General features: G+C 39.7%; 4 protein-coding genes across 4 annotated transcripts; 2 read left to right on the top strand and 2 right to left on the bottom strand.

Moving 5' to 3' along the window:
• Positions 1–558: 558 nt before the first annotated feature.
• Positions 559–7302, top strand: ogal (O-GlcNAcase like). Its single transcript, XM_067498004.1, has 17 exons — positions 559–905; positions 1056–1107; positions 1386–1483; positions 1913–2043; positions 2364–2535; positions 2644–2742; positions 2852–2991; positions 3103–3247; positions 4035–4133; positions 4221–4483; positions 4575–4749; positions 5078–5163; positions 5304–5396; positions 5470–5549; positions 5622–5742; positions 5836–5953; positions 7006–7302. The coding sequence occupies exons 1-17, from the start codon at positions 833–835 to the stop codon at positions 7140–7142; spliced, it is 2082 nt and encodes a 693-aa protein (XP_067354105.1). The 5' UTR covers positions 559–832; the 3' UTR covers positions 7143–7302.
• An 832-nt stretch (positions 7303–8134) lies between these two features.
• On the bottom strand, positions 8135–13922 carry cant1b (calcium activated nucleotidase 1b). The gene is made up of 5 exons (XM_067498011.1): positions 13716–13922; positions 9642–10232; positions 9405–9545; positions 8745–8948; positions 8135–8669 (listed from the first exon to the last, which is right to left on the bottom strand). Exons 2-5 carry the CDS (start codon positions 10171–10173, stop codon positions 8299–8301), a joined length of 1248 nt encoding a protein of 415 aa, XP_067354112.1. The 5' UTR covers positions 10174–10232; positions 13716–13922; the 3' UTR covers positions 8135–8298.
• Positions 13923–15398: 1476 nt separating this feature from the next.
• On the bottom strand, positions 15399–20028 carry afmid (arylformamidase). The gene is made up of 11 exons (XM_067498012.1): positions 19875–20028; positions 19534–19624; positions 18708–18812; positions 18558–18606; positions 18378–18463; positions 18167–18239; positions 17896–17993; positions 17660–17738; positions 16889–17024; positions 16412–16516; positions 15399–16215 (listed from the first exon to the last, which is right to left on the bottom strand). Exons 1-11 carry the CDS (start codon positions 19899–19901, stop codon positions 16186–16188), a joined length of 879 nt encoding a protein of 292 aa, XP_067354113.1. The 5' UTR covers positions 19902–20028; the 3' UTR covers positions 15399–16185.
• Positions 20029–20708: 680 nt separating this feature from the next.
• Positions 20709–23415, top strand: tk1 (thymidine kinase 1, soluble). The gene is made up of 7 exons (XM_067498014.1): positions 20709–20892; positions 21088–21119; positions 21551–21664; positions 21939–22032; positions 22220–22309; positions 22585–22704; positions 22994–23415. Exons 1-7 carry the CDS (start codon positions 20827–20829, stop codon positions 23168–23170), a joined length of 693 nt encoding a protein of 230 aa, XP_067354115.1. The 5' UTR covers positions 20709–20826; the 3' UTR covers positions 23171–23415.
• The last annotated feature ends 327 nt before the right edge of the window (positions 23416–23742 follow it).

The raw sequence follows: 23742 nt of genomic DNA, 5'->3' as shown, positions 1-23742 counted from the left end.
GTGTAACCATGAACTTCTGACCTAGAAGCCAAACTGAGCTCTGAAGCCGGTTTTTGAGTGCTGCCTTCAGATCCTCAGCAGCTTCCTTCCTAATTATACAGTCAGCAACTTCATTAACTGTCACCATGTCATGTGAAAGACCTGTGATGTTAAATGTCAAAGCTGACAAAATGGAGACTTAAATTATATATTTTTTAGCTGTGCTAGAAGATTATGCTTTAACTTGGTTATTATATATTACGATGTAAGTACAGTGATGTATAACAGAAAACCGGGCAAAGATCCACCTGAAGCAGCACACGTGAGCAAAGCCCAGACATTTGTAAGGGATTTCCGGTTAAATTCAATAAATACAGTGATCATGTCACTCAAAAATGAGTTTGTTTTTTTGTTGTTTGAGTGTTTCAGCTTCACGGTGCAGGATGCGTATTACAGTTCCTCTGTTGACTATAAATTTGAGTTTGCGGTTGTCATCTGGTGATATTTTGGCTGCTCCCTTGGTGGTGGTGTAGCTGGGACACGGTCTCTTTAAGACGTCCACGCGGTAGTTACGGACGTTCAGTCAACGAGGGTCTGATCTGGATCTGCAGTGAACTTCAGTCATCACACAACATAAACTGCTTTTCTTATCGACGTATTTACAGCTCTACAATTTAGATCAGGGTCATCTTGCACAACGCTCCCGGTGTTTAAACCCGACCGATCTGCGCAGGCGTGAGACCGAGGAGCAATAAAGTAAATAAAGTCATGACAGTGTCAGAGGTGCAGCTGCTGTGTGAGCACTAGGAACCCGAAAGAGATCGCAGCTCAGCGCTAAACCCAACAACTAACCATGTCGACACGGGACAGGACCAAGGGACAACCTCACAGTGGGACCAGGCGGTTCATCAGCGGCGTGGTGGAAGGTGAGCAGCCGGGACCAGGGGCCCAAATCGGACCACCAGAGCACTGTGGTGGTCCTGCAGGAGTGCAGCTCTTGAAACAAAATGTAAACATGCACTCAGTACTTATGTTTGTGGTCTCTGATATTATTTGGTTTGACTTGGTTCATACAGGTTTTTATGGGCGACCATGGACAATGGGGCAAAGAACTGAACTGTTTAAAAGGTATGTGTGCAGGGACATAACTAAGTACCACATCACATTTAATTAGGAATTCGAGTGGGTGTGACTGGTGGTTTTGTGTGTCCACCTTTATTCGGTTCCAGCAAAAAGTGTTGATCTGTAGAAACAGTTAACCATGAACAAACCATATCATGTAAATATAGATAAGCTGATTTGTTCTGTTTATTGGGACCATCAGAGTTTCCGTTTTTAATCTCATGCTTAGTTTTATTTTAACTTTAAAAACTCAGGTTATTTATTTATTTCTGTCGCGTTTGCAGGGAACAGATGTGGGGTCTGAACACCTACCTCTATGCCCCCAAAGATGACTATAAACACAGGATGTACTGGAGAGACCTGTACTCTGCTCAGGAGGCAGGTAACGTTTCACAAACACACGGCGGCACCTGTCTCCATACAGTTGTGCTAAAATGACTTTTCAGTCAGACCTTAAAAACAGCTACATACTGTCTCTCTACCAGCGATTCACTTGTTTACCAAGTAAACAGGGCTTTCAATTTTAAACACACCCAGCTCAGGCAGTCTTTTATCTTGGAGTAAACGCATAAAACTAAGACACAGCAGTTTTAAATGAGTCACATCTTTATCTCCTTGTTGATCTGAAGTGAACTATCTTGTCTTGAAAGACTGCCATCAGTGGACTTTGGGCCATCCCAGATTATTTCTACCTTTGAACCCCCGATTTTAATTTCCTGTGGTTATGTTCATCCGCCCAAGCTTTAAACCTGTGCATATTTCACCCGTTCATTAATCAAAATTTCTGCTCGGATCTCTTATCCTTTTCCAGAACAACTCATTGCCCTGATATCAGCCGCTAAACAGCACAACGTTGAGTTCATCTATGCAATCTCTCCTGGTCTGGACATTACTTTTTCCAATCCCAGAGAAGTTGCCACCCTGAAGAGGAAACTGGATCAGGTACGACATTATATGAAGGGTGGAGAAGAAGATATTATTTAATCTCAGCTATTTAGCTTTATGGCTCTCTGAGGGTTTGCATCACATTATATGAAACATGCAGCAGTAAAAAAATAAATGTTTTATACACTGTAAGTAGTTAACTGAGAGCACTGACACTGCTGCTGGTAATAGATTAATTCCAGCTGGAATAACCCTTCTGGAATAACATGTAAAGTTAATTTGCATCCTGGTGCACAGTGTATGTTTGAAACTGCTTACATTTACAAGTTAAAACTTCTGGTCCAACAGACTTGAGCTATTGCCCTTTTCTTCTTCAGGTGAGAGAGTTTGGCTGCAGGTCCTTCTCTTTACTGTTTGATGACATAGAGACGGAGATGTGTCCAGCTGACAAACAGGTCTTCAGCTCCTTTGCCCACGCTCAGGTAGCCATCACCAATGAGGTGTACCAGCACCTGGGAAAACCCGAGATCTTTCTCTTCTGTCCTACAGGTCAGAGGTGGTTGAATGTAATTGACCCAGAAGCAAAACCTGAATAAATAGGATTTACAGATAAAGCATCTTTTTACTACACGTTAAGTTTCTTTGTTGTTTTTCCAGATTACTGTGCTGCATTCTGCACTCCCAGTGTGTCCCAGTCGACTTACCTGCACACTGTGGGGGAGAACCTGCTGCTCGGCGTCGACGTACTGTGGACTGGTAAGGTTACACTGAGCCTCGGCCGATTTCCATGCCCTTGAACTTCCCAGAACTAACCAGGATACACATGTTTTTACTATGACTTTTTTTCCTCCCTATTTTCATTTAGGTCCAAAAGTGGTATCTCACAAAATCTCAGTTGAGTCCATAGAGGAGGTGTCCTCGGTCCTGAAGAGGGCACCGGTCATTTGGGACAATATCCATGCAAATGACTACGACCCCCAAAGACTTTTCCTTGGACCTTTTAAGGTGATTTTTTTTCATTAGACTGTATTGCAATAACTTGAGATGTCTGTATATTCCCCATTGTGGCCTTGGGGTCTGTATTCAGAAGTAATCTGAATTATCTTGTCATATTAGGATCGTCCCATTGAGCTGATCCCCAAACTAAGGGGAGTGCTCACAAACCCGAACTGTGAGTTTTACCCAAACTTTGTGGCCATCCACACTTTGGCTACGTGGTGCAAAGCTACTGCTGATGCAGGATCGAGGGATGTAGAAATGGGTGAGTGTCTGATCTGATTTTACTTTAAAAATTAGTAGCCTATCAGTAAGTTCTGCTATTTGCTCATAATGTATACCAATCAGCCGCTACATGAGGTCAGGATACACCTGTACAGTTTAATGCAGTTCAAGGCAGCGATTTGTCACAAATTCTACTTTTACAAGGCTATAATCTTTGCATTTTTAAGTTGGTTCCAAGGTCTTGCCCCCTCGCTGCTGTATTGGATTGCATTGCATTGCACAGGTATGCATAATTATGGGGCTGACTGCAGTTTATGTTGCAGTTCAAAGACGTCTACCTGGTGACAATAGTTTAACAGCAACACAAATACCTATTCTTTTGAAGATTTTCCCAGAATTTCCCAGAGCATATGATGAAAAATTATGAGATATCATTTGCAGACATCACACTGAAGGAGTCAGCTCTTAACTCAACTGTTAGTTTCTAAGTTGTTTATTCCAGCACACAGGACGTGTCCACTTGTTAGAGTAATTTTTTTCAAGTACTATTAACTTAGAAAACACAATAATGGAATTGTGAAAAGTGATCTCCAATTTATGAAGTCATGAAAGCAGTGAAATTCTTGAGAAAAAACATCTTATCCTGAAAATCGAAGATGTCAATTTTTATCAAATTGAATGTAACCTATGTTGCATGTTATTTGTAGAATCAATGAAATTTTGTAGTGGGGGTTTGCTGCATAACATGGGATTACAGTGAGACGCGTATTAGTCTGTTTATGGGGCTCCCAGAACACCGTGTCCATATGTCTGACGTCTACCACCAGGTGACGAGGAGGACAACTCCGGCTACAGTCCTGAGAAAGCCCTGACCCTGGCTCTAACTGACTGGCTGCAGGAGTTTCTGAGCACAGATCAGCCTGGAGGTAGACTTTTCACTGCGCAGCAGTTTAATGATGTCAAAAGGTAGCAATGTGACGGTCCGTTTGTCAGTGCCCTCTTCAACCTTCCAGGCCCTTGTCGACCTCCAGCTCATCTGAAAAAAGAGTTGTCAGATGACGAGCCAATGCAGACAGACATAGGAGAGAGCTCGTATGTTCCCGGATCTGACGAGAACCCGCTGTACACAGCCGAACCTCTGACCCTAGACGACCTGAAGCTACTGTCAGACCTCTTCTACCTGCCGTATGAACACGGGCCCACAGCCAGGGCCATGCTGCAGGAGCTGGACTGGCTCAAGAACAACAGTCGATCCACCACCTCAGAGACAGACAAGGTAATGTGCTTTTCTAGTTTTTCAAATTCACATTGTTTTTGTACATTCATTCCGCTTCGACCTTGTTGTATGACTTGCTGGTGCTTTTCAGACTGCGGAGTGGCATTCTAGAGCTCAGCAGTTCGATGACATGTGCGAGGCAGTTGTGCAGATGTTCAATCGCCTGTCAAATGCCCCGAACCGTAGCATTCTGTACGACCTCTACAACTACATCTGTGACATCAAGAGTGGGGTTGGTCTGGCTCGAGCCTACGTGAAAACACTTGGTGAGATTTTGATCCCAGTGCTAATAACAAGGCTTTCCTGAGCTTTTATTTTAGCAAGATTTTTTCTGAACTCACTGAACATGACACGTTTGAAAATGGCCTAGAGTTACATTCTGTGCCGCAGGCAGAAGCTGTACTCACACAGAAAAGCGTGACATTAAGACAACAACATCTCTAAAGCAAAACTAGCTACTTCAACCATGAAAAACCCTTATTAGGACTGAGAAATCAACGCATACTCAACTTCTTTAGTGGTCACTGGCCACTAAATGTGACTATACCAAAATGTCAATTAAATTTCTTTAATTGTTGTTTTTACTTTCCACAGGGGGTCAGGGTCGACCCTCTGCTCAGCTAATGAACGATGATCCTGAACCTTGGGGCTTTAGAGGAGGCCTCTCTGGAGAGTTTCAGGTAACAGTGCACTCTCTATACAAGGACATGGTTGAAAGGTTGTACTTTTTACTACAAAGTGTAATTGTCAGGCAAGTTGTAAATATTCAGTGTACGTAAGTCTACGTGGGTATGAACATATTGAGTGTTTGCACTTGCAGAGAATGCTGCCTGGCCATGGAAACAGGGACCTGTTCAGACACCCTCCAAAGACTGCAGTATACTGTATACGGCAATACTGCCCCGAGGACAGGGTAAGAAGATTCATTCACAAACATCACAATCAATTTCATAGGGGATGTTGCACAGTAATGTCTTCTGCCCTAGAAAGAGGTACAGAGGATTTTCAGAGAGATGCAGAGAGCAAGAGAAGACAATGTGACAGAGCCTCCTCTTATTTGTGATAGGTAAGACATTGTCCATAAGTATTAGTGCTTTAATACTAACGTCACCCTAACATTCCTTCTGCCCCATTGCAGCCTGTCAGCAGGTGAAATCTCCCCTTCCATTCAGTGTGCTCTTGTCCTGGAGGATGACACTGGGATATGTGGGTATGCCCTGGCACTCATTGATGCCAAACCAGCAGCAGCTAAGATACAGGTGATCGAAGGAAAATTTCTGATTTTTTTTTAAGAATACAAGCTGAAGATATAATTAAATCTTACTTAACAGTCTTTTATTTTCGACCTCTAGAGGGTGATTAGTGAAGAATTCCCATCCCTTGTCACTATTCAAGTGCTGCCCCGGGTCACTGATCCATCCCCAGCCAAGCGTATGATTGGCTGGCTGTTGTCCGCTATCAGGAGCAGTGGTAGGTTAAGGCTTGTACAATGTCTTACATTATTCTGAGATGCACCTCATGGAACTGTCCTCCAACTCATTCAAAGCCAGGTTTAATAGTCTGCATATTCTCCACAAGGGGGAGCCAGTCAGAAAAACACCTGCAAACCCACTCTAGAGAGAAAAGTTATTGCAGCATCAGGGTACCTGATTTGTTGATGATACAAAGAATTGGGGGCCTGGTGGCTAAATGGGTAGAGCATGGAGTTGGGATACAGAAGGCAGCGGGACAGAATCCCACCCCATCAGGTGTGTCCCTGCCCACCCACCAAGGGCCACCTTGATGCCAGACTTGAGCAGGGATAAAAATGAGAGGGTTTACAGCAGAAAAGCATCCAGCATAAAAACCAAATCAATGTGCGGAAGGCACGTTTGTCCGCTGTCCGCTGAAGGGACAAACCGAACCCATTAAAGGTGTTGGTACAAATAAATTAATCACTGTGAAGATGTAATAATACATATATTACAATCCTGATTGCACCATCCTCAACATGTACCATGCTCCAGTTAGCAAACTCTTCCATTCTGCTACTTGCACTGCAAAAAAAAGACTGCAAAATACTCTTCTTGCCTGAAGCTACATCTAGTTTTTTTCCGTTTTGGAATGATATCCATCAATCCATCAGCTGTAACTGCTTATCCCATTTAGGGTTAAAGGGACTGGAGCATATCACGGCTGTCAGTGACATTTTGAGAGGCAGGGTACACCCTGGACAGTTTGCCAGTCTATCCCAGGGCCAACACAGAGAGACAAAAATAGAAAGACAACCATTCAGACTCACATTCACACCAGTGAGTCACCAAATAACATAACATGCATGTCTGAACTGTGGGAGGAAACCAGAGTACTGAGAGAAAATCTTTGGGCTGATATGTAATATAGATTTAAAGTAGTACCTAGTAGTACCTGCTTCATTCTAGCTACATGACTTTGTGGAAAATACTCTCCAGCCCTATTCAGCACTTTGTAGCATTGTATCACTCTAACGAGATAATCCGAATAAATGCTGGTTTCCCCTTTAGGTTCCAGAGGAGTGTTCTGCGAGTTGAGGCACAGTGATCGGAGGATGCTCGATTTTTACTCTAAGCTGGACTCCTTCAAACCAATAGAAATGGCCGGTCTACCTCAGGACATCCTCGCCATGGGAAAAAACCTGTGAACTAAGATTTTTCCTCAGGGTTAAGGGGTTGTTGTGAATAATCACTAATTTTGCAGCATGTTAAAGTGATCCATCATATTTGTCCAGTCAATTCAGATTGTTGGAAATGTTTAGCGGAATTTGTGTGACAAACTATTGTTCAATAAAATGTAAGGCCATACTGTTGATTTTGTAGACATCTAAAATGTAAAGTGATTATTTTTTAATTTTGTTTTAATTAAGCACAATAAAAATATGAATATGAATAAATATATAGCACAGTGTGCATGTAACATTAAGGTTTGGTTTGTCACATATCAGACAAGACATTTAAACAAGACATATTTTATTTCTTTTAGTTTGAGAGGATACAAAAATTAGTAATATTGCGTCAAACTATTAAAACAGCTTGTTTCCCTTTTTATGGTTTGAGAAATTAGTCATATACAGTTTAACATGTTTAACATTTGAGCTGGACCAGCCCAAAACAAGTTGTGTGGTTACAGATCATAAGTTACTAATCAAGTGACCATGTCTGATATTACATCAATATAAATATACTAAAATAATTAGTAAGTCTAAACAGTAAAACTTAGAATAAGTTTGATATTTCATATAATATAAAGACATTCATTTGTGTTTTTAAAAAGTCTGTCATTTCAATTTGTTCCCCCTGAGTGTGTGACCAGCAGAATGCTGCTAAGCTACATGAACCTGTCGTCTGACAGAGAGCAGCTACTTGAGAGAAGAGAAAAAAAAACAAAAAACAGATTTACTTTGAATATCAGCAGCGTCCAATCAAATTACAAACAGGGTGTTAAACTCAACATTGAGACATTCTACCAGCGCTGATATGAAGCAAGTTGTTTTGTTAAAACACAAAAGCCTCTTATCAGTCAGTGACCATTTGTGATTGATTGGAGCATTGAGCCAATCACAGGCTGCAGTAAATCCGTAACACACTAGTGTAGCATTCCCCTATACCCTACCTACTCCTGCTAACAATTACAGGGTAATAATTAGGAAGCATAGTATGTAACTTGTGTTACACAATGTTATTGCACAGAATGAGTGGGAGTGGAAAGCAGTACAGTACAAAAGGACTCAAAACAACAGTTTTTCTCATGTAATAATCCTTGACCATGGAGGAAGTTCTGCACCTTGAGTGCTTTATCGTTTACAGAAACTCCAGTCCTTCATACTTAACATCCCCAATCTTTTTCTCAGGCATCAGCACCCGACCGTCAAGTGTGAATGCAATCATGTATGTGGCTACTCTGCCCGCATCCTCCTCTGACTTCAGAGCCACAATGATCTGATCATCTGTGTCTGGAACGAATTTAAACGAGGAAAAGCCATGGGTGGGGTTGAGAGGTCCCACATGCTGCACGGTTATGTAGCTGAAGTCTGAGGGGCAGGAAAGGAGGAGGTTTGCGGCACGCCGCTCGTCTGCTGTCTCTTCATAGCGCTCATGACTGGCACGGCGAGGCAGAAAGAACCAGTGCTGCAGGCGCTCACTCCATGCTGCTGACTCATGAATAAGGTAGCCTGTAGGTAACAACAAAATTGTTAGGGGTGTGTTCAAGACACAGACAAGATCATTACGATCATTTTTTCCAGCACCTGGTGGCTGAAACCCTGCTGCACTCCGCAGAGCATTGTAGTATGGCACCCAGTTCTCATGCTGTACGTCGCCATGGTAGCCAACGACCTTTACCCATTCAGGGTTCCTGTTAAGGACTTCCCCAGAGGTTGTGGTCCATTCCTTCCCCAGGCCGCCAACATACAGGTGCTCATCCTTTACAGCAAGCCACTCTGCTTTAAAACCTGCACACGAGAAAAATAGATGATCTGTGAGCATGAGCCCAGCCCTCAAAGGTTGTCAAGCCACTCTTGATTTTGTAATCCTAATATTCCAGCTCTATTGGACATTATACTAGAGCTAAAACGATATGTTTAATCAATATAATGATCAAACTATTTTGATTAGTGATTATTTTTCAAGCAAAAATGGGAATTATTAGCATTTTTTTCTTAAAATTTTATTTTAATTGTTTAAGTTTTACTTGTAATATTGGACACACACATTTGGGATTTAGTCAAAAGAATTTAAAAATGGGAAATTATGATGATAATTCACTATATTTTGAACTTTGTTGGACTAAATTAATAATTGTCTAAAATTTGAATTTTTATCAGATACTTTCTGTCATACATTTTCTCAAGAAGACAAAAGTAAATGTTTGCAGGAAACATGAGCTAAGAGATGTTGTGGAGACTGACCTTTGGAGACTGAGCCATCACCATCAGGTAATATAACCCAGGGGACAGCCTTGTTGCCCTCAATTCTGTACACCACACCTGTACGGTCGTCCACACTGTACAAGTGACCATTGAATACCACCAGCTCTGACAGCTCCATACCTGCAGCCAAAGGAATCCATCAAACCTAGAGTTAATCTATATATGGATAACCCTATTTTTGTGTGTGTACATGTGGTGTGTCTATAATTGTTCTACCTCGTCCTTTTTCAGCCAGATGGCTCTCCAGAGTGACTGTGTCAGCGTCCCACTCCACCTCCAGTCTATCAGCGCTGTATGAAACAGTGAGGTAACCTCTTTTCATGTAGCTGAACCACGTCTGTTCCTTAGAGCTACGGGACGCTGTGTCCAGGTCTGCAATCACACCTATACGGTAGCGAATGCCATTCTTTGTCTTCACTGGTAGACTTAGTGGGTATGTGTCATTGTAGGGTTTTTCTCCTTTCTGATGGCGGGTGAAGCTTTGAGAAGTTTGTCTTTTAATGGAAATGTCATCCTCGCCTTCACTGTGCACGTCCAAATAATAACCTCTGTTGCGGTAGTAACCCCTGGTAGGAGGGTCTCTGTCCCCCACCATCTGGTGCAGATATAACATGAGCACTAACGTCAGCAGGGTTACTACCGTGATCGCCCGCCATTTTGGGTGAAAACGGGGGTCTGAGGTGGTCACTTGTGTCATGGATGCCAAGGCCATGGGGAGGCCTCGGACAGCAACACCAAACAAGGTCATGGAAGTTTTTTCTTCATCTTTACTCTCAGGTGTAAACTGAAGGTACTGTCTATAATAGCCTAGTGTGAAGTAAAACAGAAAGAGCCAGATTAGGACAACAGCACAGTAGGCTGTGTGAGTGTGCATCTGTAAAACAGTAAGGATACCCAAAAAACATATATTAAAAAAAAAAAAAAAATATATATATATATATATATATATATATATATATATATATATATATATATATATATATATATATATATATATATATATATATATATATATATATATATATATATATATATATATATATACACATACACACACACACACACACACCTCAGGACATTATTGTTAGGCTTCCAGAAGATCTTACAATATTAATAGCAATAACATAATTAGAGAATGTTTTCAATCAGTCAAACTAGTTACAGTGTATAGAATGGACTGGTATTGTTTTTAGCTCACAATTAAATTACTATTTGTAACAGCTTGCAGTATCAATATCAAACATTGTTATAAAGTTAGAATAAAAACCACTGAAAACAATAGCTATACAAAATAAAAGAATGCACATAGGGGAGGACAGCAACATTTGGAGTTTTGGAAAAACAGGCTTTTGTTCCTATTGTTCTTTGTTCTCAACAGAGCTTGATTGTGTTGTTCTTTTAATATGCATACTGAGTAGGCAGCTGGCATGTCCTACTTTCCCGAGGATGGAAAGTTTATAGTTTAACCTTGTATTTGTATTCCATCCATCTAGAAAGCAAAGATAATTAACAACTGTCCATGTTAGGAAGATAGCACATTCAAATTATTTTGTGAAATTCATGTTTTCATTTAAACAAAAAGACTCATACTTTCTGACAGCAGTCAGCCCTGACGTAAAGACTAGTTTACACATTTTTGCATAGTTTTCTTAAGAGAAAACATTTAATACCCCGGTGAAAAAAGAGCAGTGTCTCACAAACAAGTTGTTTATGAGTGAACCCTCTTGCCCCCTCATCCTCTGTTCATTCAGTAAAATGCTCAGTCACACTATCTTTCTTTCTTTTCTGTCTCTCTATCATTCTTGACACTTATTGAGCCAAGAAAAGCAAATCTAAAAGCGTACTGAGAATATATGCAGTAATTCACACTGATGTAGTATTAAATGAAGACAGTTGAATTGAGGGGGCTTGGAGGGTAGAGTGTTGGGTTGGGATGCAGGAGGCTGTGGGATGGAATCTCACCCCACCAGGTGTGGCCCCACCGAGCCATCAAGGGCTACACTGGTGCTGGTCATGAGCCCAGATAAAATGGGAGTGTTGCGGCAGGAAGGGCATCCGCCATAAAAAAATCAACGTGCGGAACACGTTCCACTCTGGTGACCCCTGAAGGGGACAAGCTGAATGTAAACAGAGCCATTTCCAGGTCTTGGTGGTGGTAAGAAGGTTTTTAGACCAGGTCCTATGTGTTGATATAACAACATCTATTGCATGTATGTCCTTCTAGGAGCCCCTGAGTTGCTCTTCATTAAGTTTCTCACATTTTTTCTCAAGTTAAAAATTTTTATTATTACGTGACACTTTCTTTAGGGTAACATTATTATGCAATAAAAGTCATTTTGAGGCAGATTTGTGAATTTTGGCAATAAAATGAAACCTGATTAGACTCCTTTATTGGGTTACAGTTTAGAACATAATTTCCAAAAACTAATTTTCTAGGAAATCTTGAGATTGAACTGTATGATTGTGGTATTTTGTGAGGCTAGAATGATAACAAATGCAGTATTAAACTGAATGGGATGGAGATAGTAAAAATGTTAATTACACATTAATGATAGAGCCAAAGATAATAAATCATTACTGTTAGCAACAAAAAGTAACAGTCTCAACATCATTAACAAAAAGTTTGTTTGTTAAAAAGTAAAAGTAGCCAAAAGCAATAATCAGTGCATTAATGACTGTGAACTTTTTAAAAAATGGATGTAAATACCAAATACTTTCTAGAAGTACTTCCTAACACACTACAGTATTTAGTGTAACTTAAGCTTTACTGTATCACATCACATAGAGCTAGTAATAATTACTCTTCCCCTCTGCCTTTTCAGCAGTTCTCTTACACAGGAACACACACATACCCTCACTGTCATTATCTCTACAGCACAGACACAAACACAACCTCACTGCACACTACAAATACCCACCCCCCCACTTTTTTTTTTGTCTGTTCTTCCTGAACACGCTGCAACCATCATGCTGTTTTCTCCTTCGTACCCATAGCGTGAGGAACTCATGTAGCTTCAGACCTCTGTCCCACATGAATAACTGATCTCTATCTCACCCAGTTTCCGCCTTTTCCCTACATTACGCTATCTCAAGTTTCTTCTTACAGAGCCCAGAAAGAACAAGTTTCACAGACACATATAATAATGGAATTAGGAAGAATAGGCTTGTCATGGACACAAAACCCATAGTTTCTAGCATGTGTGCCTGTCACTAATTACTGATTAATAAGTACACTGAATTTGAAACAAAATTTGAAAACAAGTCTTATTGTTCAGTGAGGGATGCATTAAAAATTAAATGCAGTTGGATCGGTGCGTGTCTAAGTTTTAACACGAGTCAGCAGCTTGCAGTTATCCGTGCTGTTCTCTGCTTAAATGTTAGCTGTGTGACTGTGCTCTCATTTCTCATTTTTTTAACCTCAGCATTAGAAAGTTTCAGAATCCAATGCTTGATCCTGATCATTTATTCAGCACAATTATCAAGATTTGCAGGATACAGATGTAAAGTGTTGCTTGCTTTCCCCCCGCTTCAAACTAGTCATTTTATTTCCTTCGAAAGAAAGTCTCACAAACTGCTTCCCCTGGAGCTTTTAGATGTTAAATTAAGTTAGTTTATAGAAAAGACGTGAACGTTTAAGTTAGGATCTTTTTTTCTTTTGACCCAAACTATTACTTTTTTGAGGTGAAGAATGAGCTTTCATTCTACATTTTATCTCTGTCTTATACAGAGATAAAATGTCTTGTACTGTGGTAAGAACTCCAGGAACCACTTTCCTCGGTACTTTTTTAATTAAAATTGTTGTTTTACCCTGAACTGTGGACTAGCTAAAACAAAAACAAAAACACAAACAAAACCCACTGTGGCCCATGTGCATCGTGTACGGAGGCAGAAACATCCTGACTTGATAACTGATGTCATTTCAAACGTCTCAAACACTCTCCTTACAGACAGCCACGAAGGCAGAGACGGGGCGAAAAGAAAACACTCCGGCTGTCAGTAATGCACAATGTTCAACTTTAAAAAAAGAGGGCTACTGATTTTAGTTATAGCACGGAGGTTTGAAGGGTTAACGTTGGAGTACTGCGGGAGACGAGCGCTGTCAGTAGATCCATTGGTTGTGCAAAGAAAAACACCGGGTCCATTTAAAGACGTTAGCTAGCTAGCTAGCCACGTCAGCTTGTTAGCATTAACCGTCCGCTTAGTATTACAGCAGATCAAGTTCTTGGGCCGTGTTAGGAGTTGAATCTTCACCATTTGGCGTTTTCTCACTTATCGTTAACTGCCACTTACCTGGAGCTCAGGGTGTCGTGGTCCGCTCGGCTGGGCATATCTGATGGGCTGTGTTACTGTAAGGTTACCGTAGCAGCCTTTGGCTCCTCCTGCCCGGAGATTTTACGTTAACACTGAACTTTCCACTCTGTCAGTTACCGATGTCCAGTTAGGCTTCAGCCATTCTCCAGAACTAATACTGGCTGCTTAGTGACTGTACGTTTATAAAAGTAGACAAATATTTAAGAAAAACAGATGGTGTCTTTAAATTAAGACTAAACAAGTTCTCTAACCATGGACGGATTAACATTTTCTCAGACCCCCCCCTAGAAAAATTGAAAGGACAAGTGCTTTCTCTTAATTTACAAAGAAATTAATTTCTCTGGGCATCAATCAAACTGAGTTACTTATTTAAAACGTCCTTATTTTAGATACAAATCTCATCTAGATTTTGTTGACATGTACCTCAAAAAACCTGTTCCTGCAGAAATCGATAGTGTTCAGGATTCAACGAGAAGTTTCGAGGAGAGAACAACTTTAAAAACACAATTTCTTACAATTTCATAGAAGTTGTTCAGCATTAGTTGTGTAGCAGTAAAACGTTTTTAAAAGGAATAAAAATATAGTGTGAAATAATTTTGCATTTGTACTGTAAACTTTTAAATGTGAATAGTCAAAAGAAAAGTAAGATAAAGAAGAAAAAGAAAAAAAACCCATCCACTACCTGCCAGCCGTGGCTAATCCATGGTAATAACACATCCTTCCATATTATTTCATTTATATTTTCTATTAAGAATCTGCTTTTGCAAACTTGCTATTAACTTTAGCAATGATATGAACATAGTGTAGTGTACCACAGAAATATTCAGGTACTAGCAACTGAAATCTGAACTTCATTACACATTACTTTCTTTAGGATAATTCTTCACTAAACAGAAAAAGTACTCACCTGGCATGAACAAGTTTAGAAGTTTAAAAGTGAAAAAAAATGAAGGCAGTGGCTACATAATGACATACTGTACGCCAGTCACTTCATGTTGACTCTGACCATAACAATCTGTGTGTCCTGTCAATCTCAATTTTATGCTTCGTGTCAGCCAGCCGTGGCCTTTCTGTGTGGAGTTCCTCCCACAGTCGAAAAACATGCATGTTAGGTTAATTGGCGAATCTAAAATTACCCGTAGGTGTAGTTGTTGTCTGTCTGTGTATGTCTCTCTATGGTCCTGAGATAGACTGGTGACGTGTAGGGGAGTTCCATGCGTCTCTCCCAATGACAGGAAAAGTGGTGACAGATAATGGATGGATCGATCGATGGATGTTTGTAGTACTTTGATTGAATCTGACTGCTTTAGGGAATTTCCATCATGTAAGTCTTAATAAATAAAGTCCTAAAATAAAGTCTTAAAACTAAAAGACAGGGCCACACCAGGTAGTAAAACAGGTTCCAAGAGTGCAGGTGTCAAATTAATAAAAAAGAGAATCAGTCCTCTTATTTAGTAGCAATATACAGTAGCATTAGTATATATCTATCTATCTTTCTTCATTCAGAAGGTTTAAACAACAACAACAACATAATAAAACTGCGAAAAGGTAGGGGGTCTGAAAACTTTCTGAATGCACTATATGTGGTATGTGTGGTTGCTACATAGATCTCCCAATTAAATCCAATTCACATAAACAAATATATAAACATCAATCAATGCATCCATTGTAAAATATATTTATGTGACATTAAGCTTTATATTCAACAGTGATGATTAAAAGAATACTGTGTCACAGTCACATAAAAATATGTCTATTTGAATATCAGTAGTTGTTAAGATCAAATAAAAAGTGTATCAATTGTGGGGCTACACATTACAATGTGAAATAATAGCACTGCTTACAGTCAAAAGCAACATTAACTTAATTTGACATGTACTTATTTTCGAAAAAATGTCCTATTATTGTCCTTTCTGTAAACTTAAAATGGGGTGCAAATTGCCAGAATGGAAAAAAGGGGTATAGACAAATAGACTTTTTGACAAAATGATGTGAATAAGCCAAAGCTTTGAAACTTTTAGTTCACCTGTAGAACATGATTCCCAGATACCTGTGGATGATGGCTGATAAAGAAATCAGTTTTCAGTGGCACAAGATCGTGTAATTCATCAGTACAATAATTTGCTACAATCATAAACCTTTTATAGACTCAGTTTTAGGCACACAATGTTTTTTCATAACATGTCTGTGTAGGTGGAGCATGTGAAATTTATGGTCATTTTTTGATAATGTAACTAAAGGGAAAGCCAATTTAAAATCATAAAACTATAAATTTGACAGTCAAACAAACACCACATCGCTGAACAAACTGGAATTTTACATTTACCAAAATACAAACCAGACATAATGCATAATGTTTTAGTATTGGTGCATAAATCTCTTCAGAGGTGTACTGCATGTTGCTACAGAGACATGTTGATAATAGATAATGGACCAAACGTCAATGACCTCAGCTCTTCCCCATCATCTTCAAGAGAAGCTACAGAGAAAGAAAGAATTACAATCAACACTGTTTTTTTCTAACTGCTGACTTTTACTTCACCTTTTAAGATAAAGCTGATCTGGTTGAATAGTCAATTAAAAAGGTGGCTGACAGTTGTCAGAATAACATTCAGAAAATCAGCTTGGGGTTGTACATCAATACATCAATATTGATATCATAAATGCATGTGTACCTTTGTTAGGTGATATTCGCCATCGACCAGTCTCTCAATGATATTGAAGTGATCTGTGTTTGCAACATGCTCCAAGGTAACATTCAGACCTGCCTCTTCTAAAGTCTTAAGAGCCAGAAGAAGAAGAAGAGGTATGACAAAGATCTAAGGATGTAGCACACAAACAGTACATACCTATATGCATACCATTTTAAATATGCTAAATCGATGTGATCCTACAATGCAAACTTATACTGTATATCAAACTAAATTTGTTGATTTGTCTATTGTTGCAATAGTAAATAGCAACCAGTGAACTCTAGTCTTATCAGTGAATAGCTGAATACTATTTTGCACTTTAGTCTGTCAACCGGAACAAAAAGAAAGAAAGAAATTAAAAAAAGGTGAAAGAGGAGAGAAAAGAGAACTAAAAACATGATAACTGACAAATACATAATGATTTAACTTATAGTGTTTAAACCTTATCACAGCACTCACTTTGTAATATTCTTCTGACTGTGTGCGAAACTCTGGCGAGTCATTCTCAGCGACAGCTACAACAATATGGCAGCTGGAGGAAGAACATTTGAGCTGAGGGACCAGCTTACTGGGGCTGTTTCTCACCGCCACCTCCCTGACAATACAAGACACCCAAGGGATAGAGGAGTGAGACACTGACTGGTACAACAAACTAGCAGGCACATACAAAAGAACACATCACAAAGCATGGCTGCTCAGTAATCAGATTATTCATTTCCAAGAGCAAGTTAGCACTAGACTGTTTGAAAATTGTCAGACTTATGATGATTCGTTAATAAAAGTATCAAAATGAGTGCACCAGAACTAGAGCTATCATGCTGGGGGAGACTATGGCTGCTATAATACAGCAGGAAGTCCACAAACTACAGGGTCTGTGGTTTGATCCCCGGCATATCCTGCCCACATACTGAATGAAGGGTGTCTGTTAACAAAGCAGAACTGAGAAGAGGGCTCCAGATGTCTGATAATCTCACATTTTTCTAACTCCTTACCTCCATCTTGAACAAACACTGTCACACAGCTCCCTCTGGTGCTACTAAAGGCTTTTTACTATTTTCCCCCATATATGGAGTAGTAGAGCATTCTAAAAGATGCGTAAACTGACTTGGATGCATACAATTGGTGGAGTTCCTCATTAAGACATAAAAAAAATACTTATATAAGATGTAGAACAGATCAAAAAGACTTAATCACATTATGTAAGTCCAGTAAAGGGTTTCAATTACATACTGGGTCATCTTCAGCGGGTCATTGACATAGGTAGACAGGATGGGCAGGAGGTCATAAATGCCACTGACAAGAAAAGCACCTGAGAGACAAGTAGAAACAATGAATAGACAAATCAATCTGAGCTATGCAGCCTTTCTTATTCAACCTTATTTTGTATTGCGTTCTCTTGCCGATACTTCGACAGTATGCTGCTCATCAATCAGAACTAGGCCACATCTATCACTGATAGACCTCACCTTTGATTTGAGGGGTGATGCCATATTGTGACCAGTCAGTTGAGAGGACCATTGCAGCCAGGTGAGCTCCAGCAGAGTGACCACACAAGTACAGACCACTGAGTAAAGGCCAGAAAGAGTTCATAAAATACACAGACACAATGGATCTTTGACAGTGAAATTTTAGGTTTTTTGAAGCGATGAGAACTGACAATAGGAGCTTTAGACAAACTGCCTCATGATATGATGCATTAGGATGAATTTTATCCAAAGAGGATAATGAAACTGGTACCTGATGTGAGAGTACTGCCCAACAACAGAAACAACACTCTTGCGGACTTGAGAAACCATCAGGTCCATGTTACCTAAAAAGCATGTGAAAGGCCTGAGAAAGAGGGCTTTCATTTAAAGTCCATAATCTTGAATCACCTCTCTTTTCCAGAGAAAACCTCAACTGCACATTGTCTGTAGAAACAACTTCATCAGGAATTAAAAGACTATACCTTTGGGGGCGATGTCATAGCCAACAGCAACCACGACTACACCTTTTTCAATAAGTGGAACAGCCATGAATCCAGACTCCTCCTTGCTATAAGCATAAAACATCAGTGGGAAAAACACAAAAATCTTCTGTGGTCACTTTTGTTATAACCCAGAGGCATCTGAAAAGCATAGCACTCTACCTGAGAAACTGCCAGTAGCCTCCATGTATGTAAATAACAAGGGGAACATCTGAAACACAGGGAATTCGATTTGTAACTATACATTCATGACAGCTTTTTAAAATTTGAAGCAAGACTTTTGGTTGTGATGCCAGCGACACACATGCATACCCAAAGAGTTGGTTCTGGGTATGTATACATCTAGTTTCTCTCCATCTCCCTCCCCATACGGGACATTGAGTAAAGTCTGAGCCAGACCACGGGCTCGCACTGTACCTGAAGAATAAATGGCACAATGTGACATTAGCAGGACATATACAATGGTTCAATATACGAATTTATCCATTGTAAAAGACTTGGATATCCCTGGATACTGTATATTGAAGCACTCGTAATGATGTGTTTGGTATGTAATTCACTGCATAACTCAATCAAGTTAGAGGGCTTAGAAGGTTAAGGCTTTGACCATAAAGGGCATGGTCCTTAAATTAAGTCATCTCTCTCTGCCTTTACTTTACATGATATCACATTTACCATGATCATACAAATTGTGAATTCTCGGTCAACACAAATGCCCTTGTGGCGGTTGTGTGGAGGAAGGTAATAACATTTATACTAATTCCCTTTTCCAGAAACATACTTTTCTGTAGAACAGGTGGGGTGACATATTTCAGAGGTGTTTATTTCCAACTTAATCTCTGAAGACAAAAACCTGCTCTCCAGAGTCACTGCCCCAAATTTGTACCTTTGTGTGGAATAAGTAGCTTACAGGTGTGGAAGCCTGTATTTTCATAACAATCTTCTTTTTTAAGAAGAAATTATATAATTCTATTACACTGTATAACTAATCTTAACTACTGAATTGATCTTAGACAAGGAAGCAGATTGTGACTGGATTTGTCACCACACCTGTGATGCCGCTGTTCTGCTGGCCTGGCTGTTCAACCTGAACCGGACTCTTGTGTATCGCTGCATGTAAACGTTCAAACACACCGACCTTCTTTTAAAGCCGTCACGTGGGCCTTGACCACGTCGTCTGCAGACATCCTGTGTGACCAGCAGCTGGGTGAATACTGCTTCTCAAGCTCCTGTCAGACGGACACAGACTGCTGTGAGCGCGGCGGCCATGACAGAGCCTGAGACAAACACTGTCATCACGGTTAAACAGCGCCCTCGCGTGCTATTAGCAGAGGGCTTTACTGTAAAGCTCCCTAAATTGTTTCCAAAGTAGGAACAATGAAACATAGTTCTGAAATCACGAAAAATGTCAAACTATAGGTAAGCTGATCGATGCTAACAGGAAAAGTGGAAGAAGAAATTACATATTACAACTCTTACATCTTTTTTCATCTCAGTCCAGGGCATCAGTTTATCTCTTTAGGTGATTTATTCTGCCGTAGGTCGCCTACAGATAAGTCCAGCAGAAGCAATAAACTTTAGAATGATGACCCTAACCTCACTTTAACCGAAACGTCATTGGCGGACTGGAGGGGGAGGGGAGGGGGGAGGGCTTTTATCTTATAAAAAAATCCATAATATTTGTCAAAATAACTTCCACTTTGTGTCGGACTTCTATTCAGTCTTTCTGCACGGGCTAGTAAATCAATGACCACCATTTTCTTTCATTTTTGATTGTGGCAATATCACAACCTATATGTCGACCAGTCTGTGTCCATGGTTGCTAACTAAAGCCTAAGTAACTATGAACACAAGAAGTTCTTTTGGGGGATACGTGACGTCAGCAGCCCTCACCAAGATAGAGTGGTTTGGTATCAACATTTACCAGTGAACAGTGTGAGTTTCAATTCGTAAAACCCACCATTAGATCATTCACTACATGTGACTGTGAGCCGAGTTAAGTGTTTTGTTTCGCCCTCCTCATTCGTTTTAAATAGGGTGGCCAAATCATTAGAGCCACCTATTAATGGTATGCAGCCCAACATGACTCCACCACCCACTATAACCTAAGGCCCAGCATAGTAGAATTATCAGCTTTCTAACAGTTAATATTTAACATAAAAAGTGACAAATTATAACCTTGTTATAATTGCAGTGTTTGCTTTTTTTGTACACGTTAACTGGCTGGCTTTTTTGCGCCCCTCCCCGAGACTGACAAGCTGTGATTTGATTGGTTGAAAGTGTCATGTGACTGCGGCCATTGCCGTACCGGTGGATAAAACACAACCGCTGGCGCCAATTTCGAATGTTTCTTTCACTACTGTTGGATCCTTGGTATTACTTTTCTAATATTTTTACATTTAGTTGACTATTATAGCCTCTTTACATAAAAATGGACTGTGTGGATTTTCCAAGAGTTCTTCCTAATTCACCGAGAAAAGCCCGAGGACAAATTCAGGTTTGTATCGAGCAACAGATGTTCATATTAGCGTTATGGTTTTAATGTAACCACAGCTAGTTATATAGTAAGTTACCCTCAGCAAAAAAGTCAGGTTAGTGTGGGCAAACTGGACACAGTCGCCTTCATTATATTTGTAGTTAATGAGACTTTAAGTTTACTAACTTCCGTATTTTACCTCTGTTGTTTTTGCAGGTCATTTTTGGACCGATGTTTTCAGGCAAAAGGTCAGTTTTTCATTCACAAACATAAAGAAAAAACAGTTAGGCGTTTTGAGAGTGTTGTTAACTTGTATTACTGTGGTTAAATACTTGTTTTTTAAAAGTTCTGATGTCACAAACTGCACTCAGACTTTACCATCCCGCCAAATTGTATTGTTTTCCTCCCGCCCGTTCATAACATGTATTTGACTCTGTTATAAAGCATAAGTTACCGTTTGCATCCTTTGTATATTAACACCGTAACTTACATTTTAGGTCCACTTCACACTAATTTTGCACATTATACTAAAATTATGTTACATAGTTTCAACTCATGTTTAACCTTATAGTATAGTAGGATTTTAGTGTGAATGGATGGGAATTTGTAGTCGTTTGGTATTTAGGTATACAGATGAACTTCACTGATGGTAATTAAATCATTGTCACAACTTTTGCAGCACTGAACTGATGAGAAGGGTGCGTCGTTTCCAGGTAGCCCAGTATAAATGCTTGGTGATTAAATATGCCAAAGACACACGTTATTCTGACACAGGGATGGCTACACATGACAAGTAAGTCCCTCGCTTTTGGCGACTTTTTAGTTACTCGAGCAAAAATATTGTTTGTGTGTCTGCGAAAGTAGCCATGATGGCAAAATAAAAATTGCTTTTGAAAATGAATGGACAGGGAGAAATACTGTTTTTCACTAATCACTAAACCTAGTTGGGAGATTCCTTGGTGTATCATGAGTTTAATGTTGTCCATTCTGCAGAACGTGCAAGGCAACAATGACATATGCATTTCCTCTATGAAAATTAATTTCTGTCTACTGTATTCATCTTTTAGAAACACAATGGAAGCTGTACCAGCCAATTCTCTTATAGACGTTAGACCTTTGGCGCTGGAAGCCTGTGTTATTGGAATTGATGAAGGACAGTTTGTAAGTGTGTAAATTATGTATTTTCTTCTATTTTTCTACATTAACATAATTACTGTTCACCTTCCTAGAGAGTCAGAAGGTTTTTGTAACATTTGTGATTCAGACTGATTTAAATCCAACTGAGATATTCCTTCAGAATAAGTTGGATACATTTAACTAATTTTGTGCTTCTTCTGTGTCACTGTAGTTTCAAGACACTGTAGAGTTTTGTGAAGAAATGGCCAATTTAGGGAAGACAATTATTGTTGCTGCCTTGGATGGAACCTTCCAGAGAAAGGTGAGTATCTCTGTTTGTTTCCACATGTTGGTGTGATAGTGGCAAATGCTTGTAGCTCATAGTGAAAATGAACTCTCTGCGCTATCTCCCTGAAAGAGCAGATAGCACATCAAATTGAATACAGACACAACAAAATGTCCAAAACAAATACCTGAACAATCTGCATGAGCAGCACAGTTAAATGTTGCCATTATGCCTCACTATAGTGTATATTGTTCTGTCCTCGTAACGTAATTATAAATGACCGCTTTTCTGCCGTCCTGTGCATTCTGTAGCCATTTGGGAACATCCTAAACCTCATCCCTCTTGCGGAGAGTGTAGTGAAGCTCCACGCCGTCTGCATGCAGTGCTACAAAGAGGCTGCATATACCAAGAGGATAGGAGCAGAGAAGGAGGTGAGGTGGCAAAGTTAAAGTCTTCAATACATTGAACATTAGTACAGAACACTTTTCTTTTTTTGCTGTTATGTTGATCATGTTACAAAAATGTCAGTCTTAAATACAGCTAATGTTGTAACTTTTTCAAGTTTTTATTTTTTTTAAAACAAATCACTATTCTGAAATGTTACTGGACATGTATGTTTATCAGGATAGAGTGGGTAGATCAGTTTACACTGCAAAGTAAATTACTATACTACATCTTTTCAAGTCATTACAGCCAGTCCACTGTTTGTCATTGCTGTAGGTGGAGGTGATCGGTGGAGCAGACAAGTATCAGGCAGTTTGCAGAAAATGTTATGGAGGTCTGATGGTGGAAAAAGAAAACACTGCTCCTTTCTGGAATGAAACTCCACCCCATGCCACTGTAGGAAAAAAATTGGACGGCATCAACAGACCGCTCTTTTCTTCCCTCTACCTCTGAACACAAAATAAGACATTTGAGGATGTTCAGTGGAGATTAGAGAAATTCAACAATCCGAGTGTATTTGTCTACAATAGAAGTGGGGTTTAATCAGCGTTGGTGTTTGATGCCAGGTTTTATGTCATTTGTGTCAATGTTTTTACGCAATACACCAGCACTGGTATTGATCTGTAATGCTACTTTTGCTATTAACAGTATATTACCTTGTATTTTAAATTATTTTATTAAAAATAGTTGTGCAATCATTTTTAATGTAGGTATCTTTTTTTTTTATATATAAAGTCTGATTTGTTACACCATGTATGTAAGGTTAAAGAAAATGTATGGTTTTATCAAAACACTAACTTATTTGGTTATTGTCCTAGAAATACTATTGAGATGGTCAAGAAATTCTCCTTTCCTCACACCTCTTACAGGGTTAAATGTAAATGCTCTTGACTCACTGTGATATGAAATCCTACACCCTTGCATGCTACCAAGGACCAAAATAACATGTGTCCTTGGCTGTTTAGTGAACAGGCAGGTCCACTCGCTTTTACCAAACCTGCATTACGGCAGCATATGAAACAATC

The sequence above is a fragment of the Channa argus genome, chromosome 3, assembly GCF_033026475.1.
Source record: "Channa argus isolate prfri chromosome 3, Channa argus male v1.0, whole genome shotgun sequence".
In the NCBI taxonomy this organism is placed as follows: domain Eukaryota; kingdom Metazoa; phylum Chordata; class Actinopteri; order Anabantiformes; family Channidae; genus Channa; species Channa argus.
This window is presented reverse-complemented; position numbering and strand designations above follow the sequence as displayed.

Coding starts and splice junctions, on each gene's coding strand:
- ogal (XM_067498004.1), top strand. CDS start 833: ATGTCGACACGGGACAGGACCAAGGGACAACCTCACAGTGGGACCAGG. Junction 4,750..5,077: donor AGCCTACGTGAAAACACTTG/GTGAGATTTTGA, acceptor TACTTTCCACAG/GGGGTCAGGGTCGACCCTCT. Junction 5,954..7,005: donor GTCCGCTATCAGGAGCAGTG/GTAGGTTAAGGC, acceptor TTTCCCCTTTAG/GTTCCAGAGGAGTGTTCTGC.
- cant1b (XM_067498011.1), bottom strand. CDS start 10,173: ATGACCTTGTTTGGTGTTGCTGTCCGAGGCCTCCCCATGGCCTTGGCA. Junction 8,949..9,404: donor TGATGGCTCAGTCTCCAAAG/GTCAGTCTCCAC, acceptor TCTCGTGTGCAG/GTTTTAAAGCAGAGTGGCTT. Junction 8,670..8,744: donor AGCAGGGTTTCAGCCACCAG/GTGCTGGAAAAA, acceptor TGTTACCTACAG/GCTACCTTATTCATGAGTCA.
- afmid (XM_067498012.1), bottom strand. CDS start 19,901: ATGCCCTGGACTGAGATGAAAAAAGAT. Junction 17,025..17,659: donor GACCCGCTGAAGATGACCCA/GTATGTAATTGA, acceptor TTGTATTGTCAG/GGAGGTGGCGGTGAGAAACA. Junction 16,216..16,411: donor GCGAATATCACCTAACAAAG/GTACACATGCAT, acceptor CTTTCTCTGTAG/CTTCTCTTGAAGATGATGGG.
- tk1 (XM_067498014.1), top strand. CDS start 20,827: ATGGACTGTGTGGATTTTCCAAGAGTTCTTCCTAATTCACCGAGAAAA. Junction 20,893..21,087: donor AAGCCCGAGGACAAATTCAG/GTTTGTATCGAG, acceptor TTGTTTTTGCAG/GTCATTTTTGGACCGATGTT. Junction 21,120..21,550: donor CCGATGTTTTCAGGCAAAAG/GTCAGTTTTTCA, acceptor CAACTTTTGCAG/CACTGAACTGATGAGAAGGG.